This window comes from Cupressus sempervirens, chromosome 5 (assembly GCF_028749045.1).
Source record: "Cupressus sempervirens isolate cs-2001-9-10 chromosome 5, ASM2874904v1, whole genome shotgun sequence".
Classification (NCBI taxonomy): domain Eukaryota; kingdom Viridiplantae; phylum Streptophyta; class Pinopsida; order Cupressales; family Cupressaceae; genus Cupressus; species Cupressus sempervirens.
Genome location: NC_143122.1, coordinates 983877854 through 983903908, shown reverse-complemented (window position 1 = coordinate 983903908; position 26055 = coordinate 983877854). Strand labels below are relative to the sequence as shown.

Here is a 26055-nt window from a genome sequence, read left to right as displayed (position 1 = left end):
TAGAGGTCCTGATGATTCTAAATGAGTCCGTACCAAACCTTGAAATATGACTATTGCCAAGGATTCTCAAATCTGCAAACAACCACTTTCACCAAAATGCTCATAATTTCTTCAAAACTTCATGGAATTAATCCAAACAAAAAAAAGAAGGAATATCATTCATCCTATTATCCAAATATACAGATTATACATGATTTCTAGACCTTACATGGCCATACAAGGCTTGGAAACAATACAAAAACTGAAATACCTATCAAAACAGCAAGTCTTGAATACACCAATCAAAATAACTATATTAGAATTGCTCCAAAATGTTTCCTTCTTCTCATATTGATTTGGAACGACCATTACAATGATTTTATAGAATTTTGGTAGTTTACAACTTCCCAACCAACTTTTGAATCAACCTATTACATGCTTTTTAACCGTTTTTGCACTTTTTGCAAAGTTTAAAAGTTGCAACTTTTAAGCAACTTTTACATTTTGAACATTTTGGTCTTACAATTTTGTGCTAACCTTACAAACATGTCATAATGGACTATTGACCACCATTTACAATATTTTTACCCTTCCTTCAGTTTACAAACACATTTTGACCTTATTGACCCTATTAAGACATCCTTGAACAATTTTGATAACTTATTACAAATGGCTTGTCTAGTGATTCCAAATGAGTCTGTACCAAACCCTGAAATATGACTATTGCCAAGGATTCTCAAATCTGCAAACAACCACTTTCACCAAAATGCTCATAATTTCTTCAAAACTTAATGGAATTAATCCAAATAGAAAAAAGAAGGAATATTATTCATCCTGCTATCCAAATATACAGATTATATATGATTTCTAGACCTTACATGAACATACAAGGCTTGGAAACAATACAAAATCTGAAACACCTATGAAAACAACAAGTCTTGAATACACCAATCAAAATAACTATATTAGAATTGCTCCAAAATATTTCCTTCTTCTCATATTGATTTGGAACGACCATTACAATGATTTTATAAAATTTGGGTAGTTTACAACTTCCCAACCAACTTTTGAACCAACCTATTACATGCTTTTAACCCTTTTTGCACTTTTTGCAAAGTTTTAAAGTTTTTAAGCAACTTTTTCATTTTGAACATTTTGATCTTACAATTTTGTGGTGATCTTACAAACATGTCATAATGGACTATTGACCACCATTTACAATATTTTTACCCTTCCTTCAATTTACAAACACATTTCATCCTTGAACAATTTTGATAACTTATTACAAATGACTTGTCTAGCCTTCACACCTTGACAAAATAGACTCAAATATATTACAAATGACTCAAATGAATTTAAATATCTCATATAAGATCTCTTTGGTAGTTTTGAGAGCATCGCTGCAAATGTAATAGTACTGCCATAATCTTTGGTATGTATTTTCCAAATGGCAGCGATCTCTTATATATATAACAAAATGAATAAAGAATAGACATGTCCCTCCATGGGACATGTCTATTCATTAACATAATTACAATCTTATATATATATATATATATATATCCGAGTGAAGCTACAAAACATTAACACTCCCTCTTAGTTAGGGAGGATAAACACGAGACATGTATTACACCATTGGTAATATTATGACAAAAAATATATCTTTGATCAGATGATATCTATCATTTTGATATCACAGTTGATATTACGAGTATTGGCCTCCCAGAATATCAAAGATATTCATCAAGTACTTAAAAGGTTTTGATATCACATTTGATTTCAAGAGTATTGGCCTCCCAGAATATCGACATCCGATATTCACCAAGTACTCAAATAAGGTGTGATATCACATTGGACCTCATGAGTATTGGCCTTCTAGAATATCAAAGATATTCACCAAGTACTCAAAAGATTTTAATATCCCATTTGATATCAAGAGTATTGGCCTCTCAGAATATCAAAGATATTCACCAAATACTCTGAGTAATGGTCTCCCAGAATGTTGAGATGCAAGACATTCATCATTTACTCAATTTATTTGATCTCATAATACAAGCTATTGTAAGATCATCACCTTACAATAACTTCTGCAAATACAAGTGACATCATTTGGAAGTCGTCACTTCCTCATGACGTACACAGGGGGTAGGCCCATTAAAATCACATAGTCACAAGGTATATTCATGAATCACAGTCCTCATGACTGCTATAACTTATTGATCATGGAGACTCCATCACAACATGGTTTACTCCCTCTGAATCAATATGATCGAGATCACCAAAGGTTGACTAAATCATATTTTCAATTTGCTCCCTCTCTTTCAAGATTGGCTAAAATGTGAGTCTCCCTCTTTTTCCTGCAAGAACATTCTGAGAGGAAAAGATCAAAGCAAATAACTCTTATAGTATGCATAAAAATAAAAATAAGAAAGAGACCTATATAATATTCAATATAAGATCTTTTCAACAAAATGTAGAGAATTAGAAACTAATGTCATTCCCTCTTACTTTAAGAATGATCCACATTATTCTAATATAATAAATATTTAATTAAATATATACATTAAACATATATTGCATACTATAATCAAATTTTCAACATATTATTTTCGAAGATGATCAATATCTCAATCTACGTCACTTATATATATTATGTTTCCAAAATTATGTATAAATCTTAATGAACATAAATTCATACAAAAATGAAATAAATTCATAAAATTACCTCTTATATCCTTCCATGTGAATTTAACCTCTCTTCCTTCCAAAAAGTTAATTGTGTATATTTTCTACTTGATGGATGTCTTTTATTATAAGTCTTCTACAACTTTGGTTATGTGACAGACCTTATTTCAATAATCACCTTTAGTTCCCAGCTATGAATTCTCAGTGTTGCTTAGTTTTAGAAATCATTAATGGACGTGTATAAAATGTTCATGTCCCTTTCAAGTTTGACATACTGATGTCGCTTGAGTAATTTCCCTTAATTCGCTGGATCTCACAAAGTCGCACCATAGAATAACTGTCAATCAATTCTTCATAACAGATATCTATACATAGTTAATTTGGTAACTCGTCATTTTCTGGGAACACCAAGATAATAAATAGATTGTATTCCCTTGGTTGCTGACTGGAATTATATTAGTGGATGAATTAATTATTTAGTTGTTGACTACTTGTTTCTTCATGAATTCTATGGTCACCACTAAGTATACACGGTATATGTAGTTCTGATTGGACTGTTTCCTTTTTGTTCCTTGACACCATCCGATGCATCTTCTTTCCTTGCGAATTTGAGGAGGAAACCTCTGCCACATGATCATAGTGTCCCCCACATGCCACAGCTTATAAGCAATGAAATTCAAGATTAATCACACGTCGTCAATTGTGGGCATCTCGAGGACTTTTGTTCTTCAATTTTTTTTTATAAAACTGAGAACTGCATTCCTACCTTTCTATCTAACATTCTTCTCTTGCGATGGGCAACAGTGCTGCTCTGAGTTTTGTTCCTCGGGCAACGAGATTGCAGTGGATCTGGGGTTTCTTGAAGAAATGGTATGAAATCTCACTGTTCTTGACCAACGTCTAATCGTCATCATTGAATGACGCTTTCAAGCCATCACCGGTGAAAATGAAAGAGTAAGAACGACTTGTGTTTCTCTGGTGTTTGAAATTTCTATTGTTGATAAATTCAAACGGAACATAGACATAAACTTCAGAAAAATTTGCAGGCCCAAGAGAATACATCAACACGGCAAGCTGGTAGTCCCTCTACATTCGATTCTTGCTTAAACTTCTGACTCGCAATCTACACTTACCAATTTAGGAACTTTCGAATACATGCTCAGATAATAGTCACCTCACATTATGCTAGAGAACCCTTTTAGATTTCGATCATCTGCAGATTATGTGTGTATGTATTCTTCATTTATTGAATTATTTTGGCATTGTAGATTAATAGTTTAATGACAAATAGGCCCAGAGTCGCTTGTTCTAATACCATGTTAGTTTTGAGAACATGGCTGCAAATGTAATAGTACTGCCATAATGTCTGGTATGTATTTTCCAAATAGCAGCGATCACTTATATATATAAGAAAGTGAATAAAGAATAGATGTCTGTTCATTAACATAATTGCAATCTTTTATATATATATCCGAGTTAAGCTACAAAACATCAACACTCTTTATCCTCCTTGTGTTCTTGTTCTTAAGGTGGCCCTGCACCACGGGGCCACATCACAAGGAATGAACAAGAGAAAATACCCACAAACCATATTATAATGATTGTGTTGACAAGTTAAACAGGAGTGCAGCAGGTCTAAAATAGAAGCAAAAAACATTATCAAACAAAGCATATAGAAAGGGAAAAAGTGAAAAACAAAAGATGTCAAATTGCTATCATCCAAGCTCAGATTCATTACTCAAAATCTAAGTTACCGATTCGGATGCGGATTCTAAAGTGAATTACAGAAGTGGATACGGGATGCGGGGATTTTTTTTTTTTTGGATGTGGATGCGGGAGGAAATGTATGTATATACACACACACACACACACATATAATATATAAATTATAATATTAACATATGCAAAGAAATGCAAGAAATATATAAAAACAAATCATTTGATAAATCATAATATGACTATGAATCTATGATACTTAACAGTTAACCAGAACTCTCTATCAAAATTCAAGATATTTCAAAATTCATATGATATTCATATATCAATATCGATATGTGCTTGTCCAACATTAGCATTTAGTCTGGACTCTTAAACAATAATTTCAAATAGGTCATGTTCAAGATTCCAACAAAATAAAATTTAAAAACATGGTAAATGATTGAAGTTTGAAGATTCAATCAATCTGAGTCTGACTCTAATTTATAAGGATTCACAAGAAAATCCACATTCTCATTGTCATCTCCAATTGCTGAAAGATCATTTGAACCAAGCATGGTTCCACTTATGCTAGATGCACCACGTGCCACATTATCATCATCGCCGTCTCCAACTGTAACAAGATCATGGAGTGTTGCATCCAAATCTGCACACTTAGGGGCTACATCACAAAGCTTTGTTGCCCCTTCCTTGTAATGATCATTCTTACGCGACAAAAGATGCAAGTTGGTGTGGACAAAGACGAAGTCCTCAGCTTTCTTGGAGCCTAACTGGTTGCACTTCACCGAATGGATAAAGGAGTATGTACTCCAATTCCTTTCAGTAGCAAAAGAACTAGCAACCTATATAGTTGTCACAAAACATACAAACGAAAAGAAAATTAATTTTATAGAATGTGTGAAACACTAAATTCTAGAATGCAAGTGTAAACATAAAATTTTAAAACAAATATACAAAGCAAAATAAAAAACTTACTTGTGATAGGACTTTGATTGCAAGAGGTTAAAGATGCTTGAAAGTTTGACCATACATGTACCACCATACATGGTCCTTTAGTGCAAATGGAGAATGCTTTAACCTCGAAGCAAACAACCCAAATTCTTCCCTCACTTTTTCATGCATTTCTTTCAATGGGAAGAGTCTTGTAAGGGCTTTGTGGCACCCCTCAACAACCTCCTCATCCGCAAATGTTGCAACTCTACCCAGCATAACAACTATCTCCTCACTATAGTACCTAGGAGATAAGGCATATGCAAGGAGGTGCAATGGGGTAGTCATCTTATTCCAACGATGGTGGATAATTGCTTGCACTTGTTTGCATAAGGCTTCACATTGTGTGGCGTCACTCTCATGTGCTTGTATAGAATGTTTTACCTTCTCAACCATGGTGTCCATGCCATCATACACATCCCCCAAGCAAGGTGTATTTGTATCAGCAAAATGGAGCATAGTCATGATGGGCTCGGTGAAATCAAATACATATGCCACACGAGCCCACCAACTCTCATTCAAGATCAAATCCCTGATCCTTTGTGCTCTTTCTGAATTTGAGATCTTCCATACACCCCATTGATTACCGATGACCATTTGACTTAATGCATCTTTTACCTTGAGGAGTCGTCTCATAACAATTGTATGAGATGCAAAACGGGTCTCAGCAACCTAAGCAAGTTAACAATATGTCAATTGACAATAAAATTATAAATTTTTATTTTTAACTAAATTACAAAACCATGAAACTTAGTAATTTAAAAAAATTAATTTAACTTCAGCAACTCCAATTTGGAGTATGTTCTAAAAATGGATTGTGACATGTGGTGGTTGGTCACAAACATCTGTATGCCCTCCCCCTCTTCATATATTTTCTTCACCCAATTTACTTCAGTGCCAATCCTCTGCATGATCAAGTTAAGGGAGTGAACAGTACATGGAGTCCAAAAAATATGGTCATACCTACTCTCAACTAAAGCACCCACACCCCTGCAATTTTTGGCATTGTCAGTGACCACCTGTACCACATTCTCACTACCCACCATCTCGATGGCCTCAATGAGAATTCTAGAAATGAATTCTGAATACTGCACTTGCCCCTTACAATCTATAGCTTTCAAAAACATTGCCCCTTTGGGGGAAATTGCAATCACACTAATCATTGGCCAGTTTCTTGTATCCTTCCAACCATCTAACACAATAGTTAGAGCCAAAGTTTTTCAAGATTTTTTGATTGGTTGAAGGTCTCTCTCTATATGTGCCTTCTCTTGTTGCAATAAAGTTGTACGCACCTTTTCATAGCCCGGGCTTGTGTAGTCAGCTGGTGATTCTTTGATTGCTGCCACCAATATGGTGACCTCACCAAGTTGAAAGAAAGCCCATTTGCATAGAGGCAACATGCAATAGCTTCATCAACGCGGTCTCTTGCCTCCATTTTAAATGCGGTGTGCAATGGGCCTCTTTTGCGGGTTGAAACTCCCACTTCTTCCTCATCCTCTCTTGGCACAGGTACTTGCAAGAATGGGTGTTGGGAGGATGCAATTGGTTCAGTGGGTGTCTGTGGCTTGCTCTTTGAGGAAGGACCTTGATAGTAGCTTTTTTTTGATCTATTGATCAATGCATCAGCAGCTTTTTGTTCTCTTACAAATGAAAGTATTTCCGCACTAGTCATCCTAGTACCATTTTTGTCTTTGCACATTCCAAATCCTTTGCCAGCAGGGCCCATAAAATGAAGCTTCACTCGGGAATATGAGCTATTGAAAGGTTTTCCTTTGTTACTTTGACAATAATTGCACTTCCAATAGTATGAGCCACCGCCTGAAACCTGTGATATCCGTGTTGTATGTCTCCACAAAGGATCAATTTCGAAATTATCAGTCCCTTCCCCTCCTTGGCCCCCCACTGAACTTTGACTAGCACTACCACCGGTATCCATTCTTGCCTAGTTTTTTGCAACCTATTTTATAAGAAAATAAATAAATTTTAATTAGTTCCTAACAACTATGAACATCAATGATCATGCATACAAGTGGAAAGAAGTGAGAAAAACTACTTAAATAGATACCCAAAGTTGCTTCTACATATCTTTCAAAAAAAAAAATTGAAAAAAAACTTTAAAAAAATCATCAAAAACTCAAAAAAATTCATCTAAATACTCAACAAAACGATTGATCACTTACCTTGAATGGTTTAAACTTCTTTGAGAAAGCTATCTCTCCCTCTTCAATCGATCCTCTTCGAAATTGCTGAATTTAGCTTCACAATGAAGGAGTGGCTGTAGGTGCAAACAAAGTTCTAAAATGACTCTTGCAAATGCTTCTATATTGACTTCTAGGGTCATTTTAGGGTTTCATAGTGAACAAAAACACTTAAAAAATGCTTTCCATCACATGTCTTAATGCAAGTTTAAGTGAAAAAATATTAAAATTTTTTTTCTTTTGGGCTTAGTCGGCGCTGGGCCCTCCCGGATGCCCTGCGGGTGTTGGCCGGAAGCCAGTCGCAGGCAACCAGATGTGTGGGGAAATGGTCGGAAGCTAGCTTCCCCACGCATCCAGTTGCCTGCGACTAGCTTCCGGCCAACACCCGCAGGGCATTCGGGCGCATCCGGCATCCGTCCGTCTCGGATGCAGAAGCCACCCTTGACACCCACGAATCAGTATCTTAGCTCAAAATGTTTTTATTCCTTGCTTGGTACTGCCAAATATCCCAATATTAAACATACAAATTTGATAGCCTGCCATATTTGTCCAAGTTCCATGGCAAATATATTATATACAAATCACACAATGAAGGCCCGACAATATATCTTAAACTATTAAATCAAAGTCTTCTTAATAAAATTCTCGGCAATTTTTTCTTTTAAATCTCCGCCAAGGATAATAACTGAGCAAATATAAGCTTCAACCTTATATTTTTCACAACACGTGGCCCACTTATTAAAAATAAAAGCTCCTTCAAATATTAAAATATTTCCCGGTGCACTCAGTACTTAAAAAAAGAACTCAAAGAAAAACTCAACCCTTGATTTCTAGTATACGGACTGAAGGAAATAATCTTATTTTCTCAAATTCAACACACTTATTTTTGCAAACATGTCTAAGAAATTCTAGTAAAAATTCCAAATAAGCCCTCTTGAAAATTTATTTATGAACAAGAAAGCCAGCTTCGATACCATCAGTAATGACCCCTATCAGAAAATTAATTTAATAATCCAAATTTCTCTATTTAGACTGTTTGTAAACTCGTTTGATATATCTCTCTTCCATATCTAATTAATAATTTATTAATTTCTCAATGTTAATATTCTATATATAGCTTTTCATTCTTAGAGTCATGTCCTTTCATAAATAAATATTATAAGTTATTATATTAATAGTTTTAATTATATTAATTACATCTATTATATTAATAATACTAATATAAATTACATTTCTTATTAATATATGTTATTATTACTATTACTAATAATAATATTTTATCTCATACTTTTATAATAATATATTATGCAATATTATAGTATGATTCTAATAAATCATTAACTATATCATTATTTATACTATTACTATTTTATTGATTTATTATTGAACTATATGATTCTTATTTGAATGAATGAATGAATGAAGGATTTTAATGACATCCACGAGACCATTGGTCTAAGGGACCACAAATTAGAAGCATTAATCCTGATTCCTTTCTAGATCCAACCTCTTGCTATGAATCTTGACAATCAAACCAGCAGTCTATTGTATCCTATACTTTTATTTTGATGGGGATATCACATTGGGCAACAATTGCTGATGGATGGCACTTGCATCCCCTCAACACCTCTATTTATATCCATGTACTTATCTTCGAGAGATGTTGTCGTGATGAAATGAAAGTACTGATGTTACTTTGAGATACATTGTAAGTATTTATGAGATTAATAAACATGCACCTGTGAGTTCTCTCATATTGCACATGTTTATTGTTATGTCCGGGACACCTATTATTTGTTTTAAGCGTAGACCTTATGGGGCAAACACTTGGCATCGTTCCCTAGACAAATCTGGGAATGATTATGGAGTGTTACGTGTGAAGAATAATGTAATGGACCAATTAGTGAGCAACAATGACACATAATAGCAAAGAATTGTTTGAAGGAGAAAGAACATTCAAGGTGGAGTGTATGAACATATTGCAAGCATCCATTGAAACATATATATGAAGGGAGGTAAGATGGGAAGAAGTTCCTAAAAATTTGGTGTGGACTTAATTGTGCACGAGTTTGGCGGTGGACCTTTTGATATGCCACTTACCAAGGCTATTGGCAGAACACTTTCTTGCCCTTCATAACACACAAGAAGATACTAGAGAAAACCATCATAAACAAATCCTACAATAGTATGAGGAAAATACTCGAGGGGAAGAGGAGCGTGACAAAAGCTGAAGGTGGCAATGCATCCTCAAACTCTACTAAAGGAATAATTAATGCCAATAGCCTTGAATAAAGATAAAAATCATATCTCGAGGGGACAAGGAGATGAGTACAAGGTCATTTAGAAAGCCTTGATGTTGGTGGAAGCAAAAAGGAGATGACAACTCTGAAGACTTGTTGAAGGATTTCCTAAAGGAGGAGAAGGTAATCTAGGAATTGCCGAAGTGAGTGTGCTGAAGGAGGTACCAAAGGATGCACATTGAACAATGCCAAAGGGGGTTGTAACAAATGAATTTGCATAACCAATTTAAAACACCTAATAAGTTGATTAACAAGTAACTAATTCCATTTGACATGACAATGATCAAACGAATTTTCATAACCAATTTAAAACACCTAAGAAGCTGATTAACAAGTAACTGATTACCATTCTAACTGTAATTCATGTATAACAAAATAATAAATGAACACATTTCTAACTGTTAACATATTTAGCTGAAAATAAAGTAACGACTATCCATTAAAATGGAATTGAACTTTCTATTTATTCTTCTAAGGAATTTAAGGTAAAAGTGCAAAGGAAGATACAAAAATAATAGAGGAATCCCTTCATCTTGTTGTTCAAGCCTCGGCATTGGTGAGAGGAGAAGCATTGACATAGGCTTAACTTCTCAACTTCGGACCATACTTATCCTCGCACATCCTATATTAATAGAACGACCCTCCCTACCTCGGGATCAGGCTTGAGATGTTCTTAAGTCCAGCCATCCGAGCTACCCAGTGGTTTGAGTGCCCCATCAGTTATACCTATATAACTGATGCTTATGGACAAACAAAAAGATCTCATGATTGGCACATATGCCTATAACTACCTTGGCCAAGGATTTTAGTTGGGTTCGTGAACCTGATCTCCACCACTCAACTTGACAACAAATTCCATTGCGGGGCATGCATGAGCTATTAATTATTTATGCCAATTTGATTTCTTGATTTATTTTGCAGATTTAATTTATACCTCTTCAACATTCATTGGCCTCTCTGCCGGGTGAATTCTTTAGTGTCCGCATGATTCTGATTTAATTTTACACCTCTTCACCATTGCTATGGCTTCATTGCTAGATGAATTCGTCAGTGTCAAAGTGTTCTGAATATGCTTGGTAGTTTATTAAAGCATGTGTGATGATATGGATTCATTTCAACAATTATGATTATTACAACTTCCAAGGTATTTATAATCGCTGTAAGCTCAGGATTAACTTGGTGATTGATTTCATATACACCTCAGATTACAATAGCTAGCATTATGGATTTATATCTACTTATCAGTCTTAATCGGCTGAGGGTGGATATCAAACCAGAATGAGAAAGAAAAAGGATTGGAAAAACATATGCAATTTGTTCGCTATATTTCTTTATGCATTAGCTAAGTTTAGTAAAAATCGATTCACATTTAGCACTGTTTCTATGTATTTAATCTTGCTAAAAAATCACACTCCAAATCAGTTTATCATGGATTACCAAAACAAGAAATATAATTGACAGGATTCATGACCTGCGAGTTTGGTTGTATCTTGACTCCCGCAAATCTAAGGCTTAATTCTGGCTTCAATCCGATAATAATGATAAATATGACGGTGAATATATTTCTATACTGCATGGATTCGGGGTGCAAAAAGTATGGTATTCAGCAGAGAGAGAGTGTTTCAAACGCAGACGTAGAGGATGGAGAGAACAAAAAATGGAAGAAGTATGAGCCTCCTAATTTGATCACGACTTCTTAATAACTAAGCCGAGTCTCCTCGGCTTCCATCCGTTTCCAAGAAGTCTATTCGGATGCATTAAGAATTTCGATTTGAAAGGAGGAGAAATGAGGAGGGAAAAGAAATAAGGAGAAGTTGAAAGGTTATGAACTTATTTTATTAATATAATATGCTCTTCTATACGTTCATGTGTGTATAAGGATGAGGTGACATCATTAGATTATTTTATTATAATTTATTGGTGACATTTCATTTTTATATTTATGTCTTCGTATTTAAGTGTTTATTATAATGATAAAATAAGAAGATTTAATATTAGTTCTATAAAGGTACGAATTATATTTTAATTTAGTTTATTTTATGTTTTAATTACATTGTTTTCCAAATAGCTCATGCGGTCCCATAATGTAACCTGTGGTCAAGTCATCGTATCCTTTCTAAGGGAGTCTTAGGTCATACTTGTTGATCCTGATGACTGAACCAAACAATCATCCCATTCCGATGATCCCGTTTAGCAATGCTTCCCCTCTCTTCAGTCTTCTCCTGCAATCACCCAAGTAAAAACATTCTCGCCAACACATTAATTCAAAAATATATTGATCGATAATTCAAATAAAAAAACTGCTAATTATTTAACAACAGTTATAGGTCACTGGTTATTTCATCAACATCTATAATAACTAACTCATTCCACATGATCATGAAAGGATATAATTCGTTATCAGTTGGTACAATGTATATAATTAATTAACTCGTTTCCCACGATCAAGAAGAGAAATAATTTGTTAACAACTGGTACAACGTATATAAATAACTAACTCATTTCACATGATTAGGAAAATAAATAATTCGTTAAACCAACAATTATGATCAAATAAAAAATTAGGGCAAAATTTGGGATGTAACAGGGGTGGCTGTACACGAGTAGTAGAAGGTGACGAGCTATTTGAACTCATTGAGAATAATTGACACCGTTTGGGACATCTCACACTTACGCTGCTAGGAAGTAGAGACTTTCATGGGGCAAAATCATGTCGAAGGAAGTCAAGGGGATCGAAGGTTGGAAGACTACATATTGAGAAGCATATAGTAGAAGACAAACACGTGAGGGACATGGTCGCGATCGAAGGTGTTAGGGGACACATGAGCATTGTAGTTAGAATGATTTGTTTTGGTCAAGTGCACCAAACTCAGGAACCATTCCATTTGAATGTGGTACTCAAGATGGTACACAAGCTAGTACACAAAGCCAGTCTACAATGTCAAAAATTAAAAGTTGTCGAAATCTATGGGCGATGGATTCGAGGATCTTGTCTGGCATTGCAGAACGTGTGAGACAATCTGGTCAGTCAATGGGCAGACCGATCACATTTTTCAATTGTATCTTCATTTGCTTAATAGCATCCTCACTTTGTATTTTTGACTTCTTGATCAAAATCAAATGACCTTGAGTTGTTTTAGGCGTTCTCTCAGTCTGATTTTACCCTCTTTCTCCTAAATATCATTGCCCATGCTTCTTATCCTTCATTCTCTTTCTTCATTGTGCGATTTTGGGGTCAAAGACATGTCTCTAATCCCTTTCAAGCTAGCATTTTGTCCTTATAGATGGAAAGAGTTTAGGTATGTTAGAAGATTTTGAATCCTTGGAGGTAGGTGGATTTTGTCTCCTCCCTAGAATTTTCTTCAGACATTCTTGATTTTCTTATAGTAAACATTTCATCATTTTCTCCCTTCTCTTATTTGGTCTTGATTGTGAATGAGGCTAGGAAAATTCTTTGCTTAGTTGGGGCGCAATTGTAGCCCTTTCTAGGATTAAGAATCTAAGAGGGTAGCTGAGTCCGCTTTCCCTCTAGGATTTTTGATTTTTGCCTTCTTTAATGTTGATTGCCTTGATATTGGGCTTAAAGCTTACCTTAACTCCTCATGAATTTGGATCTTATTTTCATTTCCTTCACTTTACTCTTCATGGCTTCATGTTTTTGCATCAATGCGAGGTAGAAATGTTGACTTAATCAAGACTAAGAGCCCTAAAGGGGCAGTGTATGCTGCTGTCCTCCTAGGATTTTTCTTTTTCACCTTCTATATGCCAATTTTGATGGTTTCAAGCAAACATCCTTCTTATTTATTTCTATCTATGCAAGTTGGCCTAGCGTATTTTAAAAGCCGTGAATCCAAGGCAGGAATCCCACCTTTCCTAGGATTAGGAATCCCAAGAACACAACAGGGTTCATTGTCCCTCTAGGATTCTTACTTTACATCACTTCATTATTTGATTGCCTCAAAGTTGAGCCTAAAACTTTTTGTAACTTCTCTCTTTTGGCTTTTCTTGTTCCTACACTTGCAATCCACATTCCACCCCCTTCATTTCCTCATATTTTCCCTTATGGATGCAAGGCGGAGTTCATAAGAGTCTTAGGATCATGAATCATAGGGAGGCAGGGAATATTGCCGTCTCCCTAGGACTGATTTTGTCATGTTTCTAAGCTCGGTATCTCCATTATTTCCCCTTTGATTTGCATTTGACTTTGTCACTTCTTCTCATCGTAATGTTGCTCACTAAGATAAAGCAAAGATTTGACATTGTTGAGGACTGGGAATCTTGGGATGGCACTTGATTTCGCTCCTCCCTGACCACTCCTTGGTTCATCCTTTCCTTTTTGCCTCCAAACTTTCACTACTTCCCCCATGGATATGGTCATCATTGATTGTTGTTGCTTAGGATCATCTTGCCAACTATGCTTTAAATTCCTTTCTCTTTTTGATCTGATTAAGGGAGGTAGAAATCTTGATGGTGTTAGGATTATGAATCCTAAGGGGGCAAAGGATTGCGCCGTTCCTCTAGGGTTTTCATTTTCATCTTTTATCATCACCATTTTTTTTTGCAAATTGCTCTATTTCAACATCATTCATTGATTTATTTATGTCTTGGTTGGACTTGCTTTGAATGATGATCACAAACTATGCCTTGAATTGCTCATGTTTGAGGGTGGAAAATTGATGCCACCTAGGATGGGAACCTCAGGTAGGCAGCCGATTCTGTCCTTAACTAAGGATTTTCACTTTGTTTTAGTATTTACACTTTAATCTCAAAAAAACATCATTTTGCACTTTTCCTTCATTTTTCTCTTCAATTTGCACTCGAGAGTTGTTTTAAAAAGGGATGAAATTTCGGGGTTGGCTTGGTTTTTGAATCCCAGGACATGGTCGGATTCTGACCTAGTGCTAGGATTTTTCATTTGCAAGTAAACTCCTAAATTTTTCAAGCTAGTTTCTGCAACTTAGAGGGCAAGAGGATTTATATAAAATATAACATCCAAGTTACATTTACTTATACTTTAAGTTATATTTCATATAAATATTGTGAGGATGTTTGAGATAGGTTTCACCTTCCTAGGAGTTATATCAAGGATTCTAGATTCTGGGAGATCTTAAAAAAACAGAAACTTAGCCAAATTCCAGGATTCAACACCCCTTCAGCAGTGGAATCTCCCATAACCTTTCTTGGCTTTCTAAGGTGAAACTGAAGCTGGGAGAATGATTTTCTAATGATTCTTACTCATTTCATCAAATAACACTTGACTAGCTTAGCCCAAACCCATATCCTAGACAAACTTGACTACCTAGTGGGCACAAGTTTCCCACACTCATCTCTTCGACTTGGAAACTTGAAAATTGCTACCAACTAAAACCACCTAAGACCACAGAGGGGGTTCCCATTTGCAATGAGGTGATGGTGTGTAAACCTCACAAGTATATATAATTGTATGAAGTTACCACCAATTTATTTTTTCAAACTCTTTGCACATTTTGAGGGCTATCGAAGTAGGTTCTACAATGACAATTTCTTATCAATGATTAGATGTTTCCTATTTCTATACCGTTCTCTTATGTTTTTTGTGATTTTAATAGTATCCAATGACTAACCCTGGACTGCTGTGAAATTATATTTTTTGTTTTGATTGCTTTCACAGTATATTATTTTGTTTTCAATAGGAAACTTTTGACAAACTTTTAAGGCATTATGCATTGCGAACAATGTTATTTTTTCTCTCTGTTTTATATTTGTAAGCTTCTATGTGGGCATTCAGATTGCCTCTGGATAAAGATTATAACGAGCAAAGAATAAATCTATTATCTGTTATGTGGAAGGATGCCCTTTGTTCTGAATATAAAACAGTGACATTCTTTTTATTTTCTCATTACAGGTTAAATATCCATATCTTGGACCATCAAGCACGCTCATTGTTCCCTGTGCATTAACCGCCTTGGATCATTGGTCTCCTGATGTGAAGGTTAGCATTCTTAAATTCTAAATTGGTTGGTTAGGCTTATTATTTTTTGCTATGGTAGTGATTTAAGGAGCACCTTATATTACCTCTTTGTATTTTTGATATATTCTAGAAGTGTAAAAATGCCTGTAGCAAAATCTAACTACACCAGTCTTCATGGCATCTAGACTTGTTACAGCTACAGGCATATGCATATTTAACCTAAATATTCCACCACAATGTAATTATTACCTGTAAAAATATGAGATGGGTTACTATCTAATTATGAAGAGATTTAAAAGAACTCTTTTTTAAAGTTCTTGTTAAAAGAATATACTTTCTTGAATGCCTCAGATTGAAAGAAAAAATATATAAAAAAAGAATATTAATTGATTACAAGGACAAACAATACGAGTATGGAGAAACTAGTTCTGTGTAAATTCCATGATTGTATGTCACAGTTAAGAGTTTGAGATGTGAAAGAAAGAACAAGAAGAAAGGATTAATGTTCGCAAACTACCATAACAGGTCAACAGGTTTACAAATTAACACAAGTTTTAAAAGAGAAGTTCTAGGGTAAAAAGACCGTAGCTTATGGAAGGACAACTAACACATTGAATTGTTGGGTCTTAGAGGTGTTATACTTGGAAGCAATTGGTGACAATCTCTCATGAATGAATGAAGATAAAAGCATGTGTATCTCCATCAATGTTCAATAAATTGATGCAAAGATATTTGAACTTAACCATTTATCAGCTATTCATTGCAATTAACATGTGTAGAAGTAAATAAGTAAAACAAAAAGAGCAACGTACAAGGACACCTAGATTCTTATGTGGAAAACCCAATGTGGATAAAATCACAGCGAGAATTACACTCACTATATGAAAATTGATTACAATGTTTTAAGTTAGAGGCCAAGGTAGTTCACTGCTTTGATTTGGACTTGTATGCTAAGGTGCACAACTTTAGGGCAAGATATAAGGACTTGCTAATCACTAAATCACTTCTTCAGGGCAAGATACAAAAGGAATGATTACAATTAATTGTTATTGTTGAATTGAGGGAAGCACATTCTTAGAAATGTTGATTATAGCCACCGTGTTATACATCTGAAACTGACTTGATCACTATTTGTTTGCACAGTCACACCTTTACACTTCATAACATACCATACACAATCGTATCGACATCATACACAATGTTTGAAAGATATCCACCTTTATATATTAATCACAACCCAACATGACATCAATTAGGTTGGCCTAATTAGATATAACATGCAAGAGTTAAACCTTCGGTCCCAAATTTATTCTCCAAAGCATGCTCAAAGAAAACAAAATGTGAGGCATGAACACCATGTTAGGACACCTTTCATTCAATCTTAGAACATTGTCTTCAACACCAAATGTTACCACATGGACCAAAACAACAAAAGGTGGCTCCAATGAATAGATCTGTTCGTGCACATTAGCTAAACAAACACAAAATGTAGTGCAAACTTCCACAACCACTATGGATGGTCAACACAACATTGCTAAATACTGACATATCAAACTCAAAGAACTGCAACACTTGAACAATTGAAGGAGGAATGCAAAGCATTCCTTGAAATTGATACACTGGTGTTGTGAGGTTTTCACACCATCGCCCCAAAATTTTTTGGGGACCCCCTTTTTAAGGCAAGCCTTGGCAATTTTTGCGAGTGCTGGGAATTTTTCAATTGCCTTAGCAAGATTTGGAGTGGTCCAGAAGTTTTTGAATTGACAATTTTTACACCTTGGACGCCTTCAGGCTAGGAGAGGATTTGTTTTTTTTTCCCACCCGGTGCAATACTAGATTTTCTAGAACACGTAATTATGTCCCTAGGCCAAGCAGAATTTAACAACATTTTATCGATGGTTAAAATAATTTTTGGCAGGACAAATTTGCAAATTTTGGACTTGGATGGATTTTGAAAATTTGATATAATTGTATAAGCTTGAGCATTTTCAAAATGAATTTTGGATTTAGTCGTCTTGGAAACTCTTGAAATTTTTTGGTGAAAAGAATTTTGATAGTGAAATTGTATTTGGTGTTTAAATTTTGACTGCCGGGAAAAGGATTTATTTTGTTAAAAAAATTGAAATTGTGTTGCAAAATTGAAATTGGATTAAATTGCAAAATTTCATTAATTTGGTTGAAATTTTGCCTAGAGGATTTTAGAAATGTTAAAGGAAATTGGTAATTTGGAATTGAAAATCGATTTTGGCTTGATAGATTTGATTTTAATGATATTTTAATTACCAAGGTGTTGTTAAATGAAAAATTTGACATCTCCTAGGCGTATCTTATTTCTATTTTGCAAATTTGCATCAAACTGGCAATTAAATGGACCAATTTCACTATAGGGCTAAGTAATTTTAATGTTGCATTTAAATCTGGGCCATTAATTAAGGGACTAACTTAATTTTGTTTTCCCTCTAGGTAGGTTGGCCCACTTGGAGAGGCATAGAGTTTGGTATAGGAGGGGCTTTCCCCCTCTTATTTCTTCATTCATTCTTTCCACCTCCTCTTCCAAGTTGGAGTGATTTTCTTCTAGGGAGCAAATTTCCAACTAGGGCGATTTTTGGGGCCTGATTTTTCCCCCTTGGTTGGGCGATTTTTGTCCTAAGGCAATTTGGAGGAGCAGATCTGAATTTTGGCAAGTTGGGCGATTTCTGACCTAGGTTGAATTTGTGGTGAAGAGGCCTGATTTTTGCAGGATTGGCAACAATTTTGAAGTCTGATTTTTCCTCCAAGGGCTGCGATTTTCTTCAACTTTGGTGATTTTATTTGGTGATTTGGCAAGCCAATTTAAGGTCTAATTTTTGGAAAGTGTGGGCGATTTTTTGAGTTGTCGAAATTCTGATTTAGGGCAGATTTTGCAGGCAATTCATTTGCTAGAGCATCATTATTTGCAAAGAGGACTGAAATTTTTGAGATCGAATTCTAAGGTAATGAAGAGGCTTGGTTATTGGTAGAAGACAGATTTATGGTAAGATTCTCATTCATTTTTAGAGGTGAAGATTTGTTTTAAAGGCGGATTTTATTCATTGTTCTTGCTTGGTTCATTTCCCTTATATTCTTCTTGCACTTTTCATCCATCACTTCATCATTTCCATTGATAGGCTGAAGTTGGGAGATATAAGTGTAGATTTCATGATAGGACACTTGGAGAGGCAGAAATAAACTAGACCATCCTAAGATTGAAGTTGTAAGATATAAGTGTAGTCCATCTTAAGGTAACGAAGAGGCAAAAATAAGTGGTAATCCCACCCCTAAGATTGAAGTTTGGAGATTGATAAGTGTAGAGATAGGATTTGGAGAGGCAAAAATAAGCTAGATTCCATCAATAGAAAGAAGGTTGGAGATTGATAAGTATAGTCCATATCATTTAGAATGAACGGACATAAATAAATGTTTAGGATGGTAGATGTTAGTGCAAGCAAGAACCCAAAGGGAATGAATACCAAAAAAGACAAGGAAGACATGATGCCTAAGACCACCTTCTCAAAAGTGAAGTGAATAAGTATCCCCTTCCACAAGACAACGGGAGCAACATAGAAGAGATATCGGCTTAGTTGCACGAAATCAAAGATTGGATCAATGATATAATCCAAGATGGGTGAAATTTCTTGCCTTCTTTTATCTCGACATTCAGGTCATTGGTGGCTATTAGAGACAAATTCAAAACGTTTGAAGGGGAGTGGAAGGATTTCCTTCCAGTCAAGGACTTAGCTATTCCTAGGCGGAGAGATATTTGGAAAGAACCAAGTTGGTGGATGAAGGAGGAATGAGTACGGTGGAGTCTTGGTATATTGCCTTTACCATCAGATTAAGGATACTTGAAGAGATACTGAATGAGATTGCACAACACATCCTAGGCATTGACACTTCCATTTCAACCATGATGAGCGATGTTGGGGCTGCACTTGATTTTGAAGATATCAAAGAGGAGAACGTCAATGAGAGAGAGTTTGGGTTGAGATTGGATGAGTTGGGGAAGGTTGCCATTAAGAAGAAGCATTTGGGCACCCTTGCCATCCTTAATGCCTTTATCGGATATGCGAAAGAGTATGAGAAGGATCATGAGAAGAGACTGCAAGCGACAAGCAACATGATGAATTCAGCTGAGCTTAAGATGAAGCATACACTTTGCCCTCCCATGAAGGAAGTCAACGACAGGTTAGCGAAGTTGATTGCCTTGGCTAAAAAGAGGAAAGAAAAGGGTAGAATTATATTAGAAGTTCATTTGATGTAAGCCCAAGTGGCAAATTCTCCTTCTTCTTGGGTAGGATAGGTGTCTGATTCTGATTGGCTACCATTTTGGTGCCTTCTCATTGGTTGCCACTTTTCCTTTTCTTTCATTGCTCCATTGGAGAGGTGGCATCTTCTCATTGGCCGATGGGGTGGCAACCCTAATTAGGGTTTTTGGGATTCGATCTTGATCATTGATTTTGCCTCTTAATCTCTATTGTTGGTTGTAATTTTGGCCCCTATATAAGGCCATTTGCTTTCATTTGTAGATGGTTGAAGAAAATTGTTGCTTAAGATAATACCAAAATTGCTTTTCTTATCATTGTTGTGACTTGCATGGTGATTAGGGACACTTGGTGTTATTGCATGGTTTCTACTTCCAATAGTTAGGGTTAAATTTCATTGAAATTGTTAAAATAGATTTTATTTCAAGAAGTTGTTAAGTAAGAATAAGAATAGATGGGTAGTTGTATGGTGATATTAGTGGATGTTTGATAGGGATCTATAAACTAGGCCACTAGCATCCTAGCAACTTGTTAGGAAGCCTTGCGTGGTAATCTAGTCTTTTTTTCCCTTGAATCATTGCATCTATGGAGGTAGAGCCGTTGGTAAGCTTTCATCAGATTTGATCCCCGTCCATTTGCTAATCTTTCCTTTCATAGGAGTGGGAGTAAGGCAACAAGTAGTATAGTAGTTGGAGTTCAATCGAGAAGAAAGTTAGGAAGGCATAAGTCATTTGAACACGCACCCTCCATCATCACCATTAATATTATTTGGTGCTCATATACTTTACAAAGCCAGACATTATCACCATCACAATGAGAGTTTGACAATCCTTGAATGAACAATGTAAGCCTGCCTACGTGATTAACCAACAAATCACATTAATTAGGGTTTTTGGGATTCGATCTTGATCATTGATTTTGCCTCTTAATCTCTATTGTTGGTTGTAATTTTGGCCCCTATATAAGGCCATTTGCTTTCATTTGTAGATGGTTGAAGAAAATTGTTGCTTAAGATAATACCAAAATTGCTTTTCTTATCATTGTTGTGACTTGCATGGTGATTAGGGACACTTGGTGTTATTGCATGGTTTCTACTTCCAATAGTTAGGGTTAAATTTCATTGAAATTGTTAAAATAGATTTTATTTCAAGAAGTTGTTAAGTAAGAATAAGAATAGATGGGTAGTTGTATGGTGATATTAGTGGATGTTTGATAGGGATCTATAAACTAGGCCACTAGCATCCTAGCAACTTGTTAGGAAGCCTTGCGTGGTAATCTAGTCTTTTTTTCCCTTGAATCAATGCATCTATGGAGGTAGAGCCGTTGGTAAGCTTTCATCAGATTTGATCCCCGTCCATTTGCTAATCTTTCCTTTCATAGGAGTGGGAGTAAGGCAACAAGTAGTATAGTAGTTGGAGTTCAATCGAGAAGAAAGTTAGGAAGGCATAAGTCATTTGAACACGCACCCTCCATCATCACCATTAATATTATTTGGTGCTCATATACTTTACAAAGCCAGACATTATCACCATCACAATGAGAGTTTGACAATCCTTGAATGAACAATGTAAGCCTGCCTACGTGATTAACCAACAAATCACATTAATATAACTGAGTTAGTATCCAAAGGTGTAGGAAACCTTGGAGTTTTTCTCATGTTCTTCATGAGTATTTACTTTTCAAGAGAGGGATTGAGTGTTTGATATTTCGTATCAAGTATTCAATCGCTATATGTTATGTAGTGGTACAAAAATGACATCAACAACTAGCTTTGTTACATTGATACTTAAAAACACCATAATCTTTAGTGCAAACTCAATGGAACCGTGAAAATGAGATCTGACAATCTCTTATATCTACCAACATCATAGTCTAACTATAGGATGGTATGATAGTGTACCACGATGTAGACCAATATGCTAAACTCTATTTCACAATTTGTTCATTGGAACAATCAAACTTAGCCATTTTCATGTTGCAGCACCTAAATCTTTCTTTATCACACTAGATAAGTCTCAAGACATCTAGATATACCATATACAATCATCTTGAGTAGTCTATGTACACCTGTGCCAACACATATGTATACAACTGATACTACACCATTCCGGTACACACATGCTGAACACAACTTCCCGACCATGGTTGATTTCAATCACAACAATTTTGACTTTAGCGACTGTGATGTCCCCTTCTTGAATGAGAATTCAATAAGAAATAGTAAATATAAATGAATAAATAATAAATTCTATAATATAATTTATTAATAAATTAGTTATATAAATGAACGAATATAATTGATATATTATAATATAATATAGTAATACATTACAATCTATTCTTAAATATTAGTTTAATATTATTATATAATAATATTAAAATATAAAATAAATTGCAATAATAAAAATATAAATAAAAAATAACAATAAATTATAGTAACATTGGATTATACAATAAATAAATAAATAGTGAATAGATAATAGACATAATATAAATCAATTAATACATAAACTGATAATCCATAAAAAATGTCATTATTATATACATAATATAATATTATATATAACATACAAGATAATATATAGCAAATATAATATATAAGACATACATAGCCATAATTCTTATTCTTATGCTCTTGATTACGTCAAATAAAGCTTGTTTATACATACACAATTTCCATATATTCAACACCTAAATAGGTGCATATGTTTATTATTAGCTGACACACATAGGGAAGAGATGCTAAACAACATCTAAATGAAGAAGCGTGAATTAATATATTATATAACAATTAGTGAAAGCCATAAGATAACGACTTTTGGGAAACCCAAATTGGAAAGGGTTTATTGGGAGTCGTGACATGATGAATATAAAGATATAAGAAACCGATGTAAAAAAGTCAAGCTTCATCAGACAGCCTTCAGATCATCGCATCAAACGAATAGCAAAACACAAAATCAGGAATCAGCAACACACAAAACATCTAAACACATTCCATTCTATTGCTGGGAGTTCAAACAAATATCATCCGAGTAATCTGTATCAAGTTTCAACTAGGAAGTAACTTGTGGATATAAGAGATTCAATTACAAAATCGATCACAAGAGGATATACAAGCTTCCCCATTTGAGTAAGACAAATGATGCGAGTTGTGTATAGCCAGCAATTCCTTTAGAAGATCATCAAACAACTAGGAAGCAATCACTAGGCAAAAAGAATAGTGGAAATTGATTGAAATTAATTATAACAACAAAAGGAGAAGTATCCAATCAGCAAGTGAAAAAACATACCATCAGCGATATTCATGGTCTGTGATCGTTATCTTCATGCATAGGGAATATAATTCCAGCAATTCCTCTTGGCATCCATTACCAGACAGTAATAGAAAACTCACATAACACATATCTATTATTTCTTGTGACAAAAGACTGCAATCAGTGAATGGGAAGCCTTCAATTCATTTGAGCATTAGGAATACTAAGTGCTTGCATTGGGCTCAAGCCTAGGAGCCAAAAATACCCAAGTGGATTGGTTCCTATAGGGGATATAGAGATAAGGATGCTTATTCACTTCACTTTTGAGAAGGTGGTCTTAGGCATCATGTCTTCCTTGTCTTTTTTGGTATTCATTCCCTTTGGGTTCTTGCTTGCACTAACATCTACCATCCTAAACATTTATTTATGTCCGTTCATTCTAAATGATATGGACTATACTTATCAATCTCCAACCTTCTCTCTATTGATGGAATCTAGCTTATTTTTGCCTCTCCAAATCCTATCTCTACACTTATCAATCTCCAAACTTCAATCTTAGGGGTGGGATTACCACTTATTTTTGCCTCTTCGTTACCTTAGAATGGACTACACTTATATCTTACAACTTCAATCTTAGGATGGTCTAGTTTATTTCTGCCTCTCCAAGTGTCATATCATGAAATCTACACTTATATCTCCCAACTTCAGCCTATCAATGGAAATGATGAAGTGATGGATGAAAAGTGCAAGAAGAATATAAGGGAAATGAACCAAGCAAGAACAATGAATAAAATCCGCCTTTAAAACAAATCTTCACCTCTAAAAATGAATGAGAATCTTACCATAAATTTGTCTTCTACCAATAACCAAGCCTCTTCATTACCTTAGAATTCGATCTCAAAAATTTCAGTCCTCTTTGCAAATAATGAATCTCTAGCAAATGAATTGCCTGCAAAATTTGCCCTAAATCAGAATTTCGACAACTCAAAAAATCGCCCACACTTTCCAAAAATCAGACCTTAAATTGGCTTGCCAAATCACCAAATAAAATCGCCTAAGTTGAAGAAAATCGCAGCCCTTGGAGGAAAAATCAGACTTCAAAATTGTTGCCAATCCTACAAAAATCAGGCCTCTTCACCACAAATTCGACCTAGGTCAGAAATCGCCCAACTTGCCAAAATTCAGATCTGCTCCTCCAAATTGCCTTAGGACAAAAATCGCCCAACCAAGGGGGAAAAATCAGGCCCCAAAAATCGCCCTAGTTGGAAATTTGCTCCCTAGAAGAAAATCACTCCAACTTGGAAGAGGAGGTGGAAAGAATGAATGAAGAAATAAGAGGGGGAAAGCCCCTCCTATACCAAACTCTATGCCTCTCCAAGTGGGCCAACCTACCTAGAGGGAAAACAAAATTAAGTTAGTCCCTTAATTAATGGCCCAGATTTAAATGCAACATTAAAATTACTTAGCCCTATAGTGAAATTGGTCCATTTAATTGCCAGTTTGATGCAAATTTGCAAAATAGAAATAAGATACGCCTAGGAGATGTCAAATTTTTCATTTAACAACACCTTGGTAATTAAAATATCATTAAAATCAAATCTATCAAGCCAAAATCGATTTTCAATTCCAAATTACCAATTTCCTTTAACATTTCTAAAATCCTCTAGGCAAAATTTCAACCAAATTAATGAAATTTTGCAATTTAATCCAATTTCAATTTTGCAACACAATTTCAATTTTTTTAACAAAATAAATCCTTTTCCCGGCAGTCAAAATTTAAACACCAAATACAATTTCACTATCAAAATTCTTTTCACCAAAAAATTTCAAGAGTTTCCAAGACGACTAAATCCAAAATTCATTTTGAAAATGCTCAAGCTTATACAATTATATCAAATTTTCAAAATCCATCCAAGTCCAAAATTTGCAAATTTGTCCTGCCAAAAATTATTTTAACCATCGATAAAATGTTGTTAAATTCTGCTTGGCCTAGGGACATAATTACGTGTTCTAGAAAATCTAGTATTGCACCGGGTGGGAAAAAAAAACAAATCCTCTCCTAGCCCGAAGGCGTCCAAGGTGTAAAAATTGTCAATTCAAAAACTTCTGGACCACTCCAAATCTTGCTAAGGCAATTGAAAAATTCCCAGCACTCGCAAAAATTGCCAAGGCTTGCCTTAAAAAGGGGGTCCCCAAAAAATTTTGGGGCGATGGTGTGAAAACCTCACAACACCAGTGTATCAATTTCAAGGAATGCTTTGCATTCCTCCTTCAATTGTTCAAGTGTTGCAGTTCTTTGAGTTTGATACGTCAGTATTTAGCAATGTTGTGTTGACCATCCATAGTGGTTGTGGAATTTTGCACTACATTTTGTGTTTGTTTAGCTAATGTGCACGAACAGATCTATTCATTGGAGCCACCTTTTGTTGTTTTGGTCCATGTGGTAACATTTGGTGTTGAAGACAATGTTCTAAGATTGAATGAAAGGTGTCCTAACATGGTGTTCATGCCTCACATTTTGTTTTCTTTGAGCATGCTTTGGAGAATAAATTTGGGACCGAAGGTTTAACTCTTGCATGTTATATCTAATTAGGCCAACCTAATTGATGTCATGTTGGGTTGTGATTAATATATAAAGGTGGATATCTTTCAAACATTGTGTATGATGTCGATACGATTGTGTATGGTATGTTATGAAGTGTA

At 35.1% G+C, this 26055-nt stretch overlaps 1 protein-coding gene across 9 annotated transcripts in view; it reads left to right on the top strand.

The window, feature by feature from the left end:
• Nucleotides 1–26055, top strand: part of LOC149559227 (uncharacterized protein At2g39910-like) — an 87430-nt gene that overhangs the window by 5866 nt on the left and 55509 nt on the right. For 6 of the 9 annotated variants that reach the window (XR_016365129.1, XR_016365128.1, XR_016365127.1 and 3 more), the window contains exon 3: nucleotides 15753–15839. The exons of 2 other annotated variants lie outside the window; for them this stretch is intronic. Coding sequence is in view for 4 of the 7 variants with exons in the window: in XM_089833151.1 (XP_089689277.1) it covers nucleotides 15753–15839 (87 nt within the window). In the remaining 3 variants the exon portion in view is untranslated. Of the gene's footprint in view, nucleotides 1–3468; nucleotides 3932–15752; nucleotides 15840–26055 lie in introns of those variants that run through there. One more of the 9 variants, XM_089833155.1, reaches the window with a different exon arrangement.